The sequence below is a fragment of the Danio aesculapii genome, chromosome 18 (genome assembly GCF_903798145.1).
Source record: "Danio aesculapii chromosome 18, fDanAes4.1, whole genome shotgun sequence".
Taxonomy (NCBI): domain Eukaryota; kingdom Metazoa; phylum Chordata; class Actinopteri; order Cypriniformes; family Danionidae; genus Danio; species Danio aesculapii.
The window spans coordinates 27,207,504-27,229,328 of NC_079452.1; the positions used below are offsets into that span (position 1 = coordinate 27,207,504).

A 21,825-nucleotide genomic window follows, 5' to 3' on the forward strand; every position below is an offset into this window, starting at 1 on the left:
TCTGTCATACACCTTTTCTTTTCAATAAGTTAAAGTTATTTAAAAAAAGGCTGTTGAAATGAAAGAAATCCACTATTTCTATTACTTTTATGCTGTTTAGGAGCCATTTGCACCCACTGACAGGTAAAAGCTGCTCATTTATAATGTTATGCCAATAAAGCATACTATAGGACAGTATTGCCTAAGCATTTTAGATGTATAAAGTATGTAATATATAATATCATTAAATTAGTATACAAAAAAAAAAGTATACACACACTGGCTACTTTGTCACGTACACCTGTCCAACTGCTTGTTAACACAAATTTCTAATCAGCCAATCACTTGGCAGCAACTCAATGCATTTAGGCATGTGGACATGGTCAAGACGATCTACTGCAGTTCAAACTGAGCATCCGAATGGGGAAGAAAGGTGATTTAAGTGACTTTGAACGTTGTTGGTGCCAGACGGGCTGCTCTGAGTATTTCAGAAACTGCTGATCTACTGGGATTTTTACACACAACTATCTCTAGGGTTTACAGAGAATGGTCTGAAAAAGTGGAAATATCCAGTGAGTGGCAGTTCTGCCTTGTTGATGCCAGAGGTCAGAGGAGAATGGCCAGACTGGTTTGAGCTGATTTGAAAGGCAACAGTAACTCAAATAAGCACTCGATACAACCGAGGTCTGCAGAAGAGCATCTCTGAACGCACAACACATCCAACCTTGAGGCGGATGGGCTACAGCAGCAGAAGACCACACCGGGTGCCACTCCTGCCAGCTAAGAACAGGAAACTGAGGCTACAATTCACACAGGCTCACCAAAACTGGACAATAGAAGATTGGAGAAACGTTGCCTGGTCTGATGAGTCTCCATTTATGCTGCAACATTCGGATGGTCGGGTCAGAATTTGGTGTCATGAAAGCATGGATCCATATTGCCTTGTATCAGTGGTTCAGGCTGGTGGTGGTGGTGTAATGATGTGGCGGATATTTTCTTGGCACACTTTGGCCCCATTAGTACCAATAGAGCATGGTGTCAACACCACAGCCTACCTGAGTATTGTTGCTGACCATGTCCATCCCTTTATGACCACAGTGTCTCCATCTTCTGATGGCTACTTCCAGCAGGATAACGCACCATGTCATAAAGCGCCAATCATCTGAGACTGGTTTCTTGAACATGACAGTGAGTTCACTGTACTAGAACGACCTCCACAGTCACCAGAGCTCAATCCAATAAAGCACCTTTGGAATGTGGTGGAACGGAAGATTCACATCATGGATGTGCAGCCGACAAATCTGCAGCAACTGCATGATGCTAACATGTCAATATGGTGCAAAATCCCTAAGGGATATTTTCAGTACCTTATTGAATCTAAGGCACAAAGGATTAAGGCAGTTTTGAAGGCTTAAGGGGGTCCAACCCAGCAACTAGTAAGGTGTTCCTAATAAAGTGCTCGGTGAGTGTATATGTAACCTAAAATGACTGACATTATTATTTTTTGTTTAGTAAATGTATTTCTTTTTATTTAGTAAATGATTTATTTTCTATTAGGGCTACTTAAATTTATTTCGGGCTACCAAAAAGTTATTAGAAATTGGTTATTAAAACTATAAAATATGTTAAAACATTCTCTCCATTAAACAGCACAATATTTCCACACTATAATAGCACAATATTTGAAAAATAATTGAAATTTCACAGGATGGCTAAAACTTTGTCTTTTAACCATTTTATATATTATTTCATTATAATAAAATAGATGTTTTTATTTCCTGCAAATTAGCTAGCAATCATGCACTAATCCAAAACATACAATGAATAAACAGATCATTTCCTTTAAGAAGAAAACCCGATATCATCTGTGATAAACAGTGGAGTGCATTCTGGGTAATCTTGTTCCTGAGCAAAACCACTAATGTCAGTGGTACAATTAACAGCTATACTTGTAACAGTTGACTTTAGCTTAGGTGTAAAGGCAGTTATTTAAAGAGTTCTCATGTCTTTGATGATGTATGTGCGCTGGTCTATAGATATATATATATATATATATATCTATAGATATATCTATCTATGTGTGTGTGTGTGTGTGTGTGTGTGTGTGTGTGTGTGTGTGTGTATATAAAAGGAATAATTGATGGTGTTTGTGCATCGTTTTATAATAATTCAACAGACAGGAGTCAATTATTATGCTACCCTATGGTTATTTTTCGGGTACATTTCAGATTTTTGTTTGGTTTTTGTCCTCAAACTGCTCCTGTGTGTAGGACTAGGCTCTTACACATCTCATTCAAAGCCTTCTGTTGTGTTTTGATGTGTTTCTTTGACTGTTGTTGCATCAGAATCAAGTATTTGACTGTTGTAGCTGACTGAAATCATTCATTGTAGTGATATGGAGCTGTAATGTGCTCAAAACCTGCTGGAACTACTTTAGCTGTGTGTTTATCTGGAAGTAACTGTCATCAGCCAATCAGAATCAAGTATTTGACTGTTGTATCTGTGAAATAACTGAAATCATTGAGCGTAGTGATATGGAGCTGTAATGTGCTCAACCTGCTGGAACTACTTTAGCAGTGTGTTTATCTGAAACTAACGGCACACTGTTGAATGCTCATCAGCCAATCAGAATTGAGTATTTGACTTTTGTAGCTGTGAAATAACTAAAATCATTCAGCGTAGTGATATGGAGCTGTAATGTGCTCAACAAGCTGGAACTACTTTAGCTGTGCATTTATATGAAAATAACAGCACACTTTAAAATGTTCATCAGCCAATCAGAATTGAGTATTTGAAATAACTAAAATCATTCAGTGTAGTGATATGGACCTGTAACGTGTTTAAAACCTGCGGGAAGTACTTTAACTGTGTTTTTATGAAAATAACGACATCCCTTAGATTGTTCATCAACCAATCAGAATCGAGTATTTGACTGTTGCATCTGTGAAATAACTGAAATCATTCAGTGTAGTGATACGGAGCTGTGATGGGCTCAAAACCTGCCGGAACTACTTTAGCTATGCGTTTATTTGAAAATAACGGCACACTTGAGAATGCTCATCAGCCAATCAGAATCAAGCATTCGACAGCCTTTTTTGTATTTAACTATGCATCTAACTATAAAAAATGGTGTATTATTTGTTCAGCAAGTACAGATTAAATGGTTTATCTTCATATTAATATTCCTTAAAGTGAATATTCTTAACTTTTAATTCAGTTTAAAGAATTTAAAAAAATGATCAGCTGTCATAACATTTTTCACATGCATCAGTTTTCACAAATCAATGTGCCGCATAGCAGTTTTTAGCATTGATAATATGTAGAAGCAATAATAATTGTTGTGCATCAACAATAACTGAGCTGTAAATGGGCATAATACTTGATCATTTCTGAAGTATCGTCTTACACTGAAGACTAGAGGACTGTAACCTGTTAGCCAGCACTCACTTATGAAGGTTTACACCTAGCTAGCTTTAATTATTAACAGTTCTTGACCCCCCTAAGCGACAAACACAAATTGGGTATCATTGGAAAGATGACACTTTACTAGGGTTGGGTATCGTTTGGGTTTATTTCGATACTGGTGCTAAATCGATACTTTTAAAACGATACCGGTGCTAAATCGATATTTTTAAAACGATACCGGTGCTAAATCGATACTTTTAAAACGATACCGGTGCTAAATCGATACTTTTAAAATGATACCGGTGCTAAATCGATACTTTTAAAACGATACCGGTGCTAAATCGATACTTTTAAAATGATACCGGTGCTAAATCGATACTTTTAAAACGATACCGGTGCTAAATCGATACTTTTAAAATGATACCAGTGCCTGAACTGATACATTTGACCCTCAAAATTATGGTGGATGAGTCTAGAAAAATCTTTTATTTGACAAAATCTTTTAAAAATACAATTTTATAAGTACAATTTTATTTAAGTTTCAAGTAAACATAAATTTATATTTTATACATTTGAATTACGTTAATATATTTCCTTTAATCATTTGTTGGTTAGCATGAATTTAAGATTTGAATTATGAAATTATATTAGCTTACTACCAACCTGTGGAAAGGCTGTCATCAAAATACTGAACTCCTTTTCAGTTCAGGGGTCACTTGTACTTTTGGGGGACACATTTCAACATGTATCACAAAATACTTATTCGAAGTGATTTCTTTTTTCATGCATCACTCTGCAGTCTTCATAAACAAGATAATTAAATAACTTAAACTCAAAATAATCTTCCTTGTTCATTTATTTGACAAGTAACTTTGTACTGATGTAGGAGAACACATTTCTAACATTCAAGTACATCAAGGCACATTGTTGCACCTGTAAACTTCAACAGATAGGCCTACAGTTGAAGTCAATTTATTTTGCCCTCCCATTCATTTAAAATAATGTTTCTGAAAATTTTCACAGTGTTTCCCAAAGAATAATTATTCTGGAGTCATAATAAGTCGTATTTCTTATTGTTTATTTCTTGAATAAAAGCAGTTTTTAATAAAAAAAAATTAAGGTGAGTATTTTTAGGCTCCTTAAGAAATATTTACTGTATATATTTGATATACACAACAAATCAGTTACAAAATAATTTGACTAATTATGTCAACTTTCGTAGTTAATTGATTAAGTCTTTAAATGACACTTTAATCTGAATAAAAGACTATAAAATACTTAAAGGGACTTTGTCTGAATACAGCTGTCTTGCAAAATAACTAGTAAAATGTTATGCATTGACTGTCAGCATGGGGAAGATAAAGTAGATATTAGAAATGAGTTAAACTATTATGTTTAAAACTGTGTTGTAAATAAATCATGTGTTAAAGACGGAAATTAAAAATGAATGAAGGCAAAACTAAACGAGTTGAATATGACTTACATGAGCGTGACTGAAAACTACATTTGATCAGTGTTACATCTGTCCTTTGGTACCTGCCGAGTGTTTTTAAATTCAAGACTGCATTTCCTAACGTAAAACTATGTACACTAGATTTCTGATTAATAATAGTCTCTGCATAGCCGAGCACTTCCTATATGAAAAGTGTTAAAATCGCTATTACCTGTGATATTTGGGCGTCAACCTCTGACGATGCGGAGAACTAGGTTAATGCGCGTAGCACCGTCACTGACAGAGAGAGCAAGTGCCCGTGAGAGCGAGTGCTCGTGACACATAGAGCGCGTAGAGAGAGAGGCCTCAGATATATCTCTGCACATGTCTTTCACCGATGGCTGATCTCGCTTCTTCTTGCCGTTTTGACACAAAAATATGCGTCCAAATTTAGAGAGGCCAAGCTTGTTGACACTGGGACTGGTGGAAGAGTGCTCTTTTAATGGAATTTTATACAGCTCGTTAAATGGAAAGAAAAACCCACTGCATTTCACGACGCAGGTGTCGAAATAACCCCAAACGATACCCAACCCTACTCCTGAGTATATGTTTTGAATTTGATGTCAATATTATGCAAAATGAAACTTCTGAAGTTATTTTTTTGAGAAAATGTCTTGTGATTTTTCTCCCTCTCCTTGTTTGAGGAGAAGCAGTCTGATTACCACACGCACACTTAAGCTTTGCATCAGATGTTGTTTCTGGCTGATTGAGAATACCAGGTTTCCTCCTAGACTCTGGTCAGTCGTAAAAAAAAAAAGATGAAGAAACCCAGAAAAGTCTCTGGATTGTTCCGGGTGCTTGTTTTGGCCCAGACGTTAAGCAGCTTACAGTCCCGGATGGTCTTTAGCGCTGCTGAGTGAAAGAATGTGGCCGTTTTGTTTTTATGGTCTTTCTGCAGTCATATGATCCGCTTTAATGCAGTCTGAGGAACTCCCGATGATCTTTCTTTCCCCAGCGGACGTGTCAAGACAAGATGTACTGTATATTGAGGCGTTTTGAAATTGTGGTGCAAAAAAAGAGGCTAGAAAACATTTGATTGTTTAATAAAGGGGAACTAATATGCAAAAATCTCTTTATAAGCGGTTTAAACACAGTAGTGGTGCAACATCGTGTGAATATATCCAGCCTCTAATAGTAAACATTAATTGTATTTGTTATAATAAAAACAGTCTGCAGAAATACTTTGATTGACATTCTCCTTTTGTACGTGTCATCAGAGGGGGAAAGCCCCGCCCACAGGAGACCATCTCTCCCTCATTAGCATAAACAGCCCTGAGTGAGAAGCAGCCGTCTGTCATTAGAGTGTTTGAGCTGCTGAGGATAATGTCAGCATAGACTAAGAGAATTATAAATGTGGAGTTTTAGATGAAGCACAAATGAAGAGTGACATGAGTCTCCATAGACTGACTTGTTCTCACACACTGTCGTTCACATTTTCACACAGATACTGTTTTTGAATCTGCCACTATGCTGAAGCAGAGGTGTTTGTAGCTCCGCCCTCTTTTGAAAAGAGCTCAGTCTCATTTGAATTTAAAGCGGCAGTCACCAAAATGACACAATTAAGATCAAAGCCTAAAAGGGTCCATTTGAAAGATTTATAAAACATTATTTGTGTGGTATTATGAGCTGAAACTTCACATACAAACTCTAGGGACATCAGAGACTTACTACATCTTATTAAATGGGGCAGAATAGGTCCACTTTAAGGTGTATATACTCAATCTACTTATGTGATTTATTAATAAAAAAACAAAATTATTTAGAACTTCATGGCAAATGTTTAAGAATGTGGAAATATAAAACATAAAAAGATATTGAAGATGTATTCAAACGACAGACGTAATGCAGTGCATCAGGAAAGCATTCATAGCGCTTCACTTTTCCCACATTTTTTTATGTTAAAACCTTATTCCAAAATGGATTAAATTAATTTATTTCCTCAACATTCTACACACAATCCCCCATAATGACAATGTGAAAAAGAGTTTTTGAAATTGTTCCAAATTTATTTAAAAAATAAATAAAAATCACATGTACATCAGTATTCACAGCCTTTGGCGTGAAGCTCTAAATTGAGCTCAGGTACATTCTGTTTCCACTGATCATTCTTGAGATGTTTCAGCAGCTTCATTGGAGTTCACCCGTGGTCAATTCAGCTGATTGGACATGATTTGAAAAGGCATACACCTGTCTCTATAAGGTCAGGGTTGACAGTGCATGTCAAAGCACAAACCAAGCATGAAGACAAAGGAATTGTCTGTAAACCTCAGAGACAGGATTGTCTCAAGGCACAAGGCTGGGGAAGGTTAAAGAAAAATTTCTGGTGCTCTGAAAGTTCCATTGAGCACAGCGGCCTCCATCATCCGTAAGTGAAAGAGGTTTGGAACCACCAGGACTCTTCCTAGAGCTGGCCGGCCATCTAAGCTGAGTTATCAGGGGAGAAGGGTTTTAGTCAGGGAGGTGATCAATAACCCACTGGTCACTCTGTCTGAGCTCCAGCGTTCTTCTGTGGAGAGAGGAGAACCTTACAGAAGGACAACCATCTGTGCAGCAATCCACCAATCAGGCATGTATGGTAGAGTGGCCAGACGGAACCCACTCCCCGCCTGGAGTTTGCCAAAAGGCATCTGAAGGACTCTCAGACCATAAGAAACTAAACTCTATGGTCTGATGAGACTAAAACTGAACTCTTTAAAGTGAATGCCAGGCGTTACGTTATAGAAAACCAGGCACCGCTCATCACCAGGCTAATCACATTCCTACAGTGAAGCATGGTGGTGGCAGCATCATGCTGTGGGGATGTTTTTCAGCAGCAGTTACTGGAAGACTAGTCAGGATAGAGGGAAAGATGAATGCAGCAGTGTACAGAGACATCCTGAATGAAAACCTGCTTCAGAGTGCTCTTGACCTCAGACTGGAGCGATGGTTCATCTTCCAGCAGGACAATGACCCAAAGCACACCGCCAAAATATCAATGGAGTGACTTCACAACAACTCAGTGAATGTCCTTGAGTGGCCCAACCAGAGCCCAGACCAAAATCCTATTGAACATCTCTGAAGAGATCTTAAAATGGCTGTACACCGTCGGTTCCCATCCAACATCCAGACAGCTTGAGAGGTACTGTAAAGAGGAATGGGCAGAAATTCCCAAAGACAGCTGTGCCAAGCTTGTGGCATCATATTCAAAAAGACTTGAGGCTGTAATTGCTGCCAAAGGTGCATCAACAAAGTATTGAGCAATACTGTGAATACTGATGTACATCTGATTTTTCAGCTTTTTTATTTTTAATAAAATTGCAACATTTTCAAAAACTCTTTTTTCACATTGTCATTATGAGGGATTGTGTGTAGAATGTTGAGGAAATAAATGAATTTAATCCATTTTGGAGTGAGGCTGTAACATCAAAATATGTGGAAAAGCGCTATGAATACTTTTCTGGATACCCTGTATAGTTTTATTGTACTGCAATTTATATAATTATCAACCCCAAAACATTATGCAATTCTAAGTGTCTCACGCAGGTGAGTGGGCTTGACAAACCACCTGTAGAAAGCCCACTCTCTCATCTCGCTGACAATTTAACCTTCTAAAGTCAAGTGCTATTGTGGTTTCCGCCTGGATTTTGCTTACCCAAATTTAAAGCTTCCCAATTCCACATGCAGAGATGTAAATGCAAAAGTTTGGTATCATTCTAAAGAAAACCCTTTGAATTTTCATAAATCACTGTTGAAAGTGATTTACAATAATTGTATATGTTGTCTGTTTTATAATAAACCCCTCCAAATAAGGTGAAACAGTTCATTTGTATAATCAGCACTTGTTGTGTGCGTTGCCGCCTCTTGTTGAATCACTGAATGCCTCCTCAATTGTAAGTCGCTTTGGACAAAAGCGTCTGCTAAATGACTACATGTAAATGTGCTTTAACTTTTTAAAGGTTAAGTGACCTTATTGTATTATTTTATAGACGGATGAAAATAAAACAAACGTTAAAAGTCAAAAATGATGGTTAATGATTGTGTCCAGTGCAGGGTATCAAAACACTTTTACCCGAGTCTCAGTATTGTGGTCATAAACCACTTGATTTGATAAATGCGAGCGCAAATAAAAGCTATTGTTTGCATGCATTCAAGTATGAAAGATTTTCAGAGTCCGTTTCTCATTTAAGCTCCAGGATTTGAGCATTCGTGGACATGCATGATCAACAACAAAATGAGTTTTACTGTTCTAGATGGAAACGCAACACTTCAGCGGTTGTCTCAAATAGTCGTTTTAGTTTCCTGTTACTTAATCAGCACTGTTGCATCAATGAAAATGTGCCTTTCATCATTTTGAGCTCAATGTTTGTGAATATCCTGCCATGATATGGAAGTTAAGTGGGTTTGCGAAAGGAAGTTTCATGTTGACTTAAGATTTTTTGTGTGTTTTGTTTGGAAGAGTTATGGAACGTTTTATGTCAAGGTTATCATCATTAATCAGAGATAAAAACCATAAAAACGTATTGCTTTTTTATTTCTATGTTTTCTGATTTCATCTCTAATTTGAAGCACTAAATTGAACTAGAGTTAAGAATACATATAGACATTAGTGGTGTAACGCATCACAAATCTCACAGTTCGGATCACAGTTTTTTTGTTACGGATCGGACCATTTTTCTGATCAGCCAAAAAAAAGGGGAGAAGACAAGTATCATTTGCTTTCCATTTATTCTAAAAGCAGTGCTGCAGGAAACTTTTGGTTTTAACAAACAAAACTTAGAAACTGTAATTTTATTAAAAATAAAATGAGGAAATAATCAGCTGAATAAAAGTCTAAAATATTCAGTACAGTGAAAAATTTACTGCTACTACTACTGTTGCTGATGACGCTAAATGTAGAAATCTGACATTATAATTTGTACAACCCATATTTATTTTTAGTCTCATTTTCAATAAATGATTCAGTTATTCACTCCTAAAACTTCATGTTTCATTACTAGATGATCATTTTTGAATTATTCAGTGGCATATTTTTTATGGCTGGTTGTCGCCACCTATTGGTTTAATAATGTAATTGCTGTCTACAACTTTCTATTTTGAGCATCGTTAAATGCATATGACGGGGATTTTAATCTTTACCATAAACATCAGTGGTTTGATCTAAACTATAAACTGTTATCCCAGTACTTCTGTGTTATTTGACTGTTTGTAAACTAAAGACTGAATCTCTTTCGCGATTTGAAGGATAAATAAACACACGCAAACCAGCATCATTTATAAATTATGTTGCGTGGGTGTTGAGATCCCGATCTTTTAATGATTAATCGTGCAGCTTACACTGAATGCATTAATGCAGGTTAAACAAGCAGTGACAGAAAACACCTTTAATAACCTAAGAAACCCACCTTGTCCCGAGTAACTTCTTCCGTCATCATTACGTCTTACTAGAAAGCCTAAATGCTTTCATACATGTAATTTGAATTTTAAGATTAATCTACAAGTAAAATTATTATTAATCAGCGGGTCATGTGTGTTCCGAACCATGGGTTGTGATCCGTACAAATCACGAATCAACCGTGATTAATTACACCACTAAATTCTAAATAAATTATATTTCTAAAATCAAGAGTAGAAAATATAAATTTGTATGCAATTAATATATATATATATATATATATATATATATATATATATATATATATATATATATATATATATATATATATATATATACATACATACATACATACATACATACATACATACATACATACATACATACATACATACACACACACACACACACACACACACACACACACCACACACACACACACACACACACACACACACACACACACACACACACACACACACACACACACACACACACACACACACACACACACACACACACACACACACACACACACATGCCTATTTTAAATACTTTTAAATAAAGTAATAGAAAGTTTTACAATCTAATCAAAATATTAACAGTGTTTTGTTTGTCTTTGGCAGGTCTTCATTTAGCTCTCATCATGTCCGATGGGGACTATGATTACCTCATCAAGTTCCTCGCTCTGGGGGACTCTGGGGTGGGAAAGACCAGCTTCCTATATCAGTACACAGACAGCAAATTCAACTCCAAATTCATTACCACAGTGGGAATAGACTTCAGAGAAAAGCGAGTGGTGAGTGCTTTGTTACTGGCTCTAAAAATGACATTGACATCCATTCACCAGTGCATTCAGCTCAAGACACAATTGTTATTAATTAAATTATTATTATTCTTTTTCAAATATTTCCCAAGTGATGTATAAGAGAAAAGGGACAGTTTACACAGTGTATTTTTCCTCTGGAGAAAGTCTTATTTCTTTTAATTTGCATGGAATAAAAAAAAGTCATGTAAAAATCTAAATTATTAGCTCCTTTCAACATTATTTTACAATCTGTTATCTCTCTCTTTTGTTAGTACCCAATTTTAACATGAGATTGTGGAAACTAGATCTAAATTTAGCGGCAACAGTCGGGTTGGGTAGAAAACGGGGTAGGTCGGGCAGCAGGAGAACAAAGACTGAATATACAGCGGGAGTGGTCTGGTGCGGAATAAAACCAGGCGGGAGCGGGACTAAAAATTCAGCGCCGCACAGATCTCTAGATCAAGCCTTTGCCAGGTCAGAAAAAGTAACGCAAAATGAACTCAAAAGTAACGTAACACATTACTTAGGCAATATAGTTACTTTTTTGGGGAGTAACTCATGGAGGAGTGTAGAACGACCTGAAAGACCACAGCGACAGACGAGTTCCCGCAATGATCCTGTGGGCCAGCCTGAACACCCACCGGTGACCTGCTCACACCTGTAGCTTCTCCACAATGGACGTCCAGCTTTTTCAGCCTGCAGCTCCACACAGGAAGATTGGCCAGAGGAAAAATGGTCGCGCTCAACAGAGCCTGGTTTCTCTCGATGTTTTTTTCCTTCACTTAGTCAATTGGTGAAGTTTGTTCCTCGCCACTGGCTTGCTTAATTTTAGGACTTGTGGAGCTGCACATCGATGGATTTGCTCTTCAGTGTTTGGACTTTCAGTAGTGAAAATTAAACCACACTGAACTGAACTAAACTGAACTAAACTCTGAAAACTGGACTTTACTAGAACTTCTATGTTAAAGGGCCACGAAACCCCCCTGTCTCAGCAGGGAGTTTTCACAACTCTAGTTTGAAAAAAGTCAGGAAAGTGGGTGTGTCTAGCTCTGTTTAGGTGGGAGTGTCAGAGGGGAAAGAGGGAAGGTTTTGCATTAAAAATGGGAGTTTCCATTTGAGCACGCGCTGATTTTCACAGAGGCAAAACAAATACATAGACGCTGGTGAGAAAGACATTGACTGCGTTTATATGGACAAAAGTAATCAAATTATTGGCCAAAGTATACATTTTTCGACTTTAACTGCAGTTTGGCTCTTTCGCTTTTATTCTGGAACGTTTCATGCATGCCCCCCACATGACAAACGAGATATTGTATGCGAGGAACTGCTTGAAGAGTGTCATTTTAATGGAATTAAAATTCGCACGGCGAATGGGAGATCAAAAACCCTCTGCATTTCTCGGCAACTTGGATGAACTCAGTAGGTAGCGTCAGAAAGCTGTGGGCGTATAGACTATCCTGTCACAAAATGTGGCAAATCCTACATGACGGTAATAGTTTGATTAAGGTGTTTACATTCGGAGAGCAGCATTTACAGAGGATCTTCCAGTCTATAATATCGTACTATCATATTGCAGTGATATTAACATACTGTTAACTTAGTAACTAAATAATTTAGACCAAGGTATGTCTTTAAAAACTAAAAGAGTTGTGCTGACAATACGAACTAACTTTGCCATCTGAATAAACAAACAAAGAACACAGATCACACACCCTTACCAAATCTGTAGTGACAGGACAATCAACACCAACTGGAGCCATGTCACTTTTAAAAGTATTAATTAATAAAGGAATAACACTATTTCCAGATGCGAAAAGCTCTCAGGTAAAAATGTTCCTTACAAACATATTTCTGTCGCGTGCATTGTAATCCACACGTGAGTCCAGCTGCACTCTCATAGCGAGGAAATGAAAACAAAACCTTCACTGCAGCACATTTATAAAGAAAACGCTGATAACCAGTGTCTCCAAATTCTTGATCTTCCATTTGTTTTGGCAACACTCTCTGCCGTCTGAACACTGTAACAGGTAAAATCAGTCTTTGAAGCTATATCATGCAAATTAATTCAGTTGCACCTCATTCACAATAGAGTGCGCTGATTGGTTTGAACCAAGTCTTTCTCATGAATTAATGCTGCACACTCAGAGATGTCATGATGTACTCGCAGGTACAGACATCCACTCTCCACGCTGGACTACATGCAAGGATCTAATTCCTAAAGGATCTAATCGTTGTGACGCAGCTTAAAAAATTAGTTTCAAATCGGAAAAACGAATTTGCTCAAAATAACGCAAAAACAACCTATTTTCACTTTTTTGTGAAATATATATGACCTAATAGTGTTTTTAGCAGCGTGAGACACACACACACACACACACATATATATATATATATATATATATATATATATATATATATATATATATATATATATATATATATATATATATATATATATATATATATATATATGACTGTCAATATGGAACAAAATCAATGCCAAATGTATTGAATTAAAAAGCTTGTTGAATAGCACAAACTGAAAAAGATAATACACCGTATTAACAAGTTCTTGCATTTTAATGACTTGAATTGCAGGGTTTGTATTTTTAGGTCCTGAAATTTAACATAGCTGTTTATTTAAGCTGTGAATATTTCAACTAAAAATATTTCAAACATGTTTTCGTACTTATAAATTCAATAATTCATTTTCAATTTCCAGGATTCACTTACAAAATATTCAATTCCCTTTAAAAATACGATGTATAATATTCAAAAGGTAATTTTCAGTTAATTTAATTTCAGTTCAAATATTCGCTTCCATAAATTCAGTGGCTGAAATTCGACTGTTAAAATTCAACATTACATCCGGGAACTGCAGGAAAAGCAATAGATTGCAGATTGAAGATCGCCAGCTGCTTTTCCACCAGCAGGTGGAGATGGAATAATTTAAGATTTTTTACCCAGTAAATAGATGAGAAAAAAGCTAATAAAGGCACAAAAGTAGCATTTAATATTAATATCAGTGTCTTGGACATTATAAGTAATAAAATGAGTTGTCCATAGTCAACATCTCAAAAAATGTGTTTTGGTGTTCTGTGACCCTTTAAGCTGCTTTGACACAATCTACATTGTAAAAGCGCTGTAGAAATAAAGATGAATTGAATTGACCTCAATATTGTAACGCATTACTTTCTAAAGTAACTTTCCCCCACACTGCTGTCATCACGGCAAAGAAAAAACTAATTGGTTATTATGAATGTCTTATTAAAACTATATTATGTTTTAAAACATGTTGAAAAATTCTTCTCTCTGTTAAACAGCACTTGGGGAACATTTGAAAATCAATTAAAATGTTACAGGAGGACTAATAATGTTGTCTTCCACTATGTCTGGTGTTTATATGCTGACTTATTATGTTATTCATTAATGAGCGTTCACCTTTTGGTAATGCATGAAACTTTTTCTCACAGTCTTGCTGTATGTGTCTCCTACTTGTTTTGTAAAGTACGTTTAGCTGGGGTTTACCGGACTGTGAAATCCCATCGCCCTGTTCAACTCTGTAACCACACATGGAAACTTGCCCAGAGGTCAAGAACAGCCATTCATGTGTAAATCGCAGATTCAGATGCAGCGAGATACACACGTTTGTCTGAACACCGTCATGAATACTAGATGTAGAGAAAACACATGTGAAACGGTGCGCTCCTGTGAAAGTAAACAGACACGCTCGGAGCAATTATGCTTTTACTCTATACAATGGAAGCCCTGAGGGGGGATAAACTGTTGAATGTTATGTATAGCAAGAGGCAGACTGTGTAATATGATGGATAGATGATGAATTGGATGTATGGATGGATTAATAGATTGTAGTGTTGTCAAAAAATCTAGTTCGGTAACCAAGCTATACTAAAATTTTAAAAAACAACTATGTCTATAAGCTGACCTAAGATCGATCCACTAATGGGTCAATCAATCAAGGTGACTTTAAAGCGATCCATGGATAGATATGGATAGACAGATGGATAGATAGATACTTGGATAGATGGATGATGGATGCTCAGATGGATGGATGGATAGACAGATAGATACTGGGATGGATGAATGGATAGGTATTTGGATGGATGGATACTTGAATAAATGGATGAATAGGTACTCTGATGGATGGATGGATGGATGGATACTCCGATAAATGGACGGATTGGTACTTGGTTGGTTGGATGGATGGATGGATAGGTACTCGGATGGATGGATGGATACTCGGATAAATGGATGGATAGGTTCTCGGATGGATGGATGGATTGAATGGATAGGTACTTAGCTGGATGAATAGGTACTCTGATAAATGAAGAGATGGATGGCTTGATAGATACTTGGATTGATAGATAGATAAATGGATGGATGGATGGATGGATAGATAGATAATCAGATAGATAGATAATCGGATAGATGGATAGGTACTCGGATGGATGGATTGGATTGATAGGTACTCGGATTGGATGGATGGATTGGATTGATAGGTACTCGGATGGATGGATGGATTGGATAGATAAGTACACTGATGGATGGATGGATGGATGGATTGGATAGATGGGTGCTTGGCTGGATAGATAGGCACTCTGGTGGAGGGATGGATTGGATGGATAGGTACTTGGAAGAATGGATGAATAGGTACTTGGATGGCTGGATGTATAGATAGAAGGATGGATGGATGACTTGATAGATACTTGGATGGATAGATAAATGGCCCGATACCTTGATAGATGGATGGTTAGATAATCAGATGGATAGATAATCGGATGGATGGATGGATGGATTGATAGGTACTCCGATGGATAGATACCTGGGTGAATAGATCGATGGGTATTCAGATGGATGGATAGGCACTCGGATGGATGGAATCTATGGATTGATAGACAGTTACTTGGATGGATGGATTGATGGATAGATACTTGAAAGAATAGATGGATGTGTACATAGATGGATGTATGAGTACTCGGATGAGTACTTGGATGGATAGATACTCTGAGGTATAGATACTCAGATGGAAGGATAGATGGATATTTGGGTGGATGGATAAATAGATTGATACTTGGATAGATAGATAGATACTCGTTTGGATGGATAGCTAATTGGACAGATTGATGGATAGATACTCGGATGGATGAATACTTGGAAAGATGGATAGATGGGTAGATTGGTGGATGGGTGGATAGATAGATACTTAGATTGATATTTCCCACAGTATCAAGAACCTGCTGCAGTGTGCGTGTGTGTGTGTGTGTGTGTGTGTGTGTGTGTGTGTGTGTGTGTGTGTGTGTGTGTGTGTGTGTGTGTGTGTGTGTGTGTGTGTGTGTGTGTGTGTGTGTGTGTGTGTGTGTGTGTGTGTGTGTGTTTCTGGGAATGAAGAGCGCAGGATCCTCCTAGCTTCATATGCAGATCCTCCTCTAGAACAAACACTTGAGCAGCTCAAACATCAAACAAACACTGATGGTTCAGAGTCACACACTTCCACATCACAACCAACTAGTGTGATTGACTGGGAAAAGCACATTCACCATTCCTGGAACTGCTTACTCATAGAAACAAACATTGTCTACAAACACCCTAGCAACACCCTGGCAGCCAGTACAACATTGTAGCTTTGGGATGACACAATTGTCTTCTTTTCTAAACAGACAGAAAATATATACAATACGGTTAGTTTCTTTTTTTTTTTTAAGTTACCTTTAACACCCACAATAAATCAGTTTATCTAAATATATTTCAGGATCCCGGGTTGCCTTGCTGGAAAACAGTGTATTTGATTTATTCAGTCATGAAGGCTCTCAAAGTATGCGTCTGCGACCGAAATATGACTTTAGGTGGACAGAAGCAGACTCCAAAATGAGACTCATATTCAGAGTTCCACATGAGGTGGTTATTAATTTGTAAATAATATAAATATGACGAGATACGCAGTGATGAGCAATTTGGCTGTTTACACCAGACGAAACACGACAGAAATTTAAATATAGCCATTCAGAAGCACAGAATATGCACTCACTCACGCAATGGTAAGGTTTATAATCTAACACATATTAAACCTCTTTAACATTATTACATGTACATGCTGAATGATTGATATTTGTTTTGTATCTTGGCAAATCAACCTTTAGTCTCTCTTTAGGTACACTCACGTCAATCTGGCAACCTGCGCTTCCATGTGTTTTGATCCAGGAGTGCAATACCTAGTTCAACCACTGGGTGTCAAACTTACATACTGCACCTTTAAATGTTGGAGGTGATCTTTCCATAAATAATATAAATATATATATTTATATTTTAAATATATATATATATATATATATATATATATATATATATATATATATATATATATATATATATATATATATATATATATATATATATATACTTAAATATATACTTTTAAATATATATATATATATATATATACTTAAATATATACTTTTAAATATATATATATATATCTATATACTTAAATATATACTTTTAAATATATATATATATCTATATATTTAAATATATACTTTTAAATATATATATATATATATATATATATATATATATATATATATATATATATATATATATATATATATATATATATATATATATATATATATATATATATATATATATTAGCAAGGACAGGGGAGATATGATCTCTTTTCTTAGTTCCTGTTATTAATCTGGCGGCTGCATTTTGAACCAACTCTAAGCGAGAGACTGTTGACTGAGGTAGACCAGTGTACAAAGAGTTGCAGTAGTGTAACCGAGAGGAAATTAAAGCATGGGTTACAATTTCTATATCTTTTTTGAAAGAAACGGTTTAACTATTGCCACCAATCTAAGTTGGAAAAAGCTGCTCTTCACAACTGCATTTACATGCTTGTCAAACTGTTAAAGTGGATCAAAAATAACTGAGATTCTGGGTGTGATAGTGCAGATTGATGTTTAGGAATCCTAGCTGAGTTTTAATTGAATCGTTGGTAGCAGCCGGACCTATTAATAAGAGCACTTCAGTTTTATTTTCATTTAGTTACAGAGAGTCATTGGTCATCCAGGTTTTAATGTCGGTTAGGCATAAGAAAAGGTGTTTTAATGAAAAATCTGATAGGAAAATATAGTTTGAGATCCTCAACATCTCATGTACATATACATCAGGCCCATAGCCAGCCTATTAAAAGCAGTGGTTCTTTTTTTTCCTCAAAAAGTGGACCTTTTTGTAGTTATTCGCCTCAAATCATGAGGTTAAAATGCTGCGTTTTAGTGACTTTTTAACCACTAATTTGTGCTGGATTAGTTTGTCAGACGGTTATCATTACCACACTTTTTGATGCAACAAAAATCCTTCCTACATTTTTTCAAAGTGCTTATCATACTATTTTTGTTTACAAAAATGTGTTTATTTACAGATGTGCATTTAAACTGAAAGTTATTACAGTTTCATATATAATGTAATGAGATTAGAATTTTAGAAATATAATATTTCACAATTATTTTTTAAATGCAAATTTATTACCATCCTTCATAAAAAAACAAGCAAAAACAATACAAAATTGTCAATCTGTTAATAATTGGTTTAAATTAAAGGTAACACTTTATTTTGATGGTCCATTTGAGTATTAGTAGACTGTCTTCTTAATATATGTTGATATGCTCCTTCAACAGATATTTAACTGACTATATGAAACTTTGCAAGTACATGCCAACTTACACTAACCCAACCCTAACCCCAAACTAACAGTCTACTTGTAATCTATTGAGAATTAGTTGGCATGTAGATGCAGTGTAACTTAAATTTAACAAATGAACCATCGAAATAAATTGTGACCAAATAAAAAACTGTAGCCTATATGCGAATAACAGACTGGCCAGCTTATTTCCTCAGTCAGAATTTTGGCTACGGGCCTGTACATTGTCATATGGATCATATACATTAGATTAGTCACTACTGAAGCCAAATCTGGCGCTTATCTAACAAATTAAGTCATGATAACAGTCCTAAAACTAGTACACCCAAATTTATATGTTACATAAAAATATTAAATACATATTTAAAAAAGAGGAAAAATCAAGAGAAGCAAAAAAAGTACAAATTTAGTAGGTTGATATTTATTTTTGGAATATTTTACTTGAATTTAATTGTATTATCTTTCAATTTCTAAATATGTTTGGTGACTAAAATATTATTTTAATAAATATATCTGTTTAACAAATCTGTTTTGTTTAAATGCACCAAAATACATTGCCTATATTCACTGAGAAATGGATAAAAATATTCATTTTTAAAATGCGGTGTATTTAATTATGCTGTCATTTATACAGGTAAAGATGTTGTCTAAAGCAGTGTTTCTCAACCACGTTCCTGATGAACCACTAACGCTGCATGTTTTAGATGTCTCCTTTCTCTGTTACACCGATTGCAGGACTTTCAGTCTCTGCTAATGAGCTGATGATCTAAATCAGGTGTGTTTGGTTAAGGAGACATGACAGCTGCTGCTCCTCCAGGAATATGGTTGAGAAACACTGCTTTAGACAACATCTTTACCAGTATAACTGAATTTTTGGATGCTTTGGGGATGTATAAAATGTATTTTCATGACTATTTTCAGGTTAGCTTCCTTGTCTCTTTTTTTATTCAATTAAAATGTTTTGAAGTAAATAGGTAAACAGTTATAAATGCACAATATACAATTTTTTTTCATTAAAATAAACAAAAACTATTAAAACAGTTTTATTTGTTTATTTTATTTGTTCTGACCTACCTTATCCCAAATGTTTGGAAGAATGTTCTAATACCGAGATGTATTTCTTTTGTTTCGCCTCAGTTATCAGCCGTTTTCTTTCTCTGCTTTATACTACATGACAATAAGTGTTAAATAATTTAATCATCCATCATTTTCCAGACAGAGTCCTGTAGGATGATGAAGACCACAACTCCCATGATTCCACACTCAGTCACAGCATTGTCAAAATGTGCTTTGTTTGTTGTGAATACACGCCCTCTAGTGGTGAAAATGACATACTCTGCCTTAAAATGAGACGAAATGTCTGCTGTTTTTCTGTCAGGTGTATAAATCCAGTGGTCCTGATGGCACAGCGGGCAGAGGCCAGAGGATCCACATCCAGCTGTGGGATACAGCCGGACAGGAGAGGTGAAAAACTCTCTTTATTCACATGAAATCTCAAATAAGAGTCAATGATGTTTTATTTATGGCTTTGCAACAATAATAATGATGATATTACTTCATTATCAGGCTTAGAACTGAATTTTTTATTGTATAACAGTATGTTGCACACTTTTTTACAAACAGACAAGACCTAATTCACTTACACAGACACACACGCGCGCGCACACACAAATATTTATATATATTTTTTCACTGATCTTATTTACCTCTTAGACAGCCTGACATACAAATTAATGTTTAATTTCACTTATTAAAATCTTTGGACCTTAAATTTATGTTGAGACTGTAATGGCACAAATTCTACATGACTAGGGTTACAAACAATTTTTTTTGCCAGCCTTGGGAGATTCTTGCTATAAGAAACGTATTGTTGAAGAGGCTGTCCTACTGTCTTTGAGCAGATTTAAGTCTAGTTTAAAGGACAGTCTTATTGTATATCAGACAAAGTTATAATGCTGCAAAATGCTCATAATTACAGACATAAAGAAAAGTGCAAGAATCAGTTTTGCTGCCCTGAAATATCTGATATGATGCAGAAAATAAAATCTTTGCGTTATCTTATTATTACGCTTAAATGTTTATGTTTATATACTAGGGCTACACGACATTGGAAAAATCTGGCATTGCATTATTTAATATTTCTGCGATATATATTGCGATATGAATACAATTTCAGCGATTCGTATAGCTTGAATAGCTCTGTTTAGAAAGAAATCGTTAATATAGATTGACTGGGGTGATTTTAAGGGTGTGAATAATGTATAAAAATAATGAACAAATAGTAAGCAAAAATAATTGCAATAGAGCAAAGAAACAAGTACAATAATAAACAATAAACATTTAAAATTAGCATTCAGATACAGAAATGTAATAATTATGTCAAATGTAAACAACACTGTGTAGTCGTCCTTGTATTAATATTTCAGTCAAATTATTCTTCGTTAAAGTTACGAATGTTGAACTTTTTGTGGCGAAATGATCTGAAAATGCCTTTAAAACACATGCTAATGATCAACTTTCACTCTGTTATGTTACAATTTGGTGGTGCTGATGAATAATAATCCCAACTCAATTGCGATATTGCGGACACACATTGCGATATCGATGCTGAAACAATATATTGTGCAGCCCTTTTATATACTTGTCTAATTACCCATAATTTGCCTAGTTAACTCAATTAACCTGGGTAAGCCTATAAATGTCACTTTAAGCTGAATACTAGTGTCTTGAAAACGATCTAGTAAAATATTATGTGCTGTCATCATGGCAAGGATAAAATAAATCAGTTATTAAAATAAAAAATATGCTCTCCGTTAAAAAACAGCACTTGGGAAATGTTTGATAAAGAATTACAAAATTTAACTGGAGGGATAATAATGTTGTCTTCAACTGTACGTCAGATGTTGCGGACATGAATACAATTTCCTGCTCTTTAAAATGTATTTTAATTACATGACAGGTCTTGTTTGTCGTCTTTTTCACTGTTATTTGATCAGTGTTTCTCCTGTAAACACTCCCGCAGGTTTCGGAGTTTGACCACTGCTTTCTT

At 35.7% G+C, this 21,825-nt stretch overlaps 1 protein-coding gene across 1 annotated transcript in view; it reads left to right on the forward strand.

Moving 5' to 3' along the window:
* The window catches only part of rab27a (RAB27A, member RAS oncogene family), a 32,346-nt gene that overhangs the window by 9,031 nt on the left and 1,490 nt on the right, over window positions 1-21,825 (forward strand). Inside the window, exons 2-4 of the mRNA XM_056478416.1 lie at window positions 10,874-11,046; window positions 20,155-20,240; window positions 21,799-21,825. The exon at window positions 21,799-21,825 is cut by the window's right edge and continues 77 nt beyond it. Of these exons, the coding sequence (XP_056334391.1) occupies window positions 10,894-11,046; window positions 20,155-20,240; window positions 21,799-21,825 (266 nt within the window). The 5' untranslated portion in view covers window positions 10,874-10,893. The remainder of the gene's footprint in view (window positions 1-10,873; window positions 11,047-20,154; window positions 20,241-21,798) is intronic.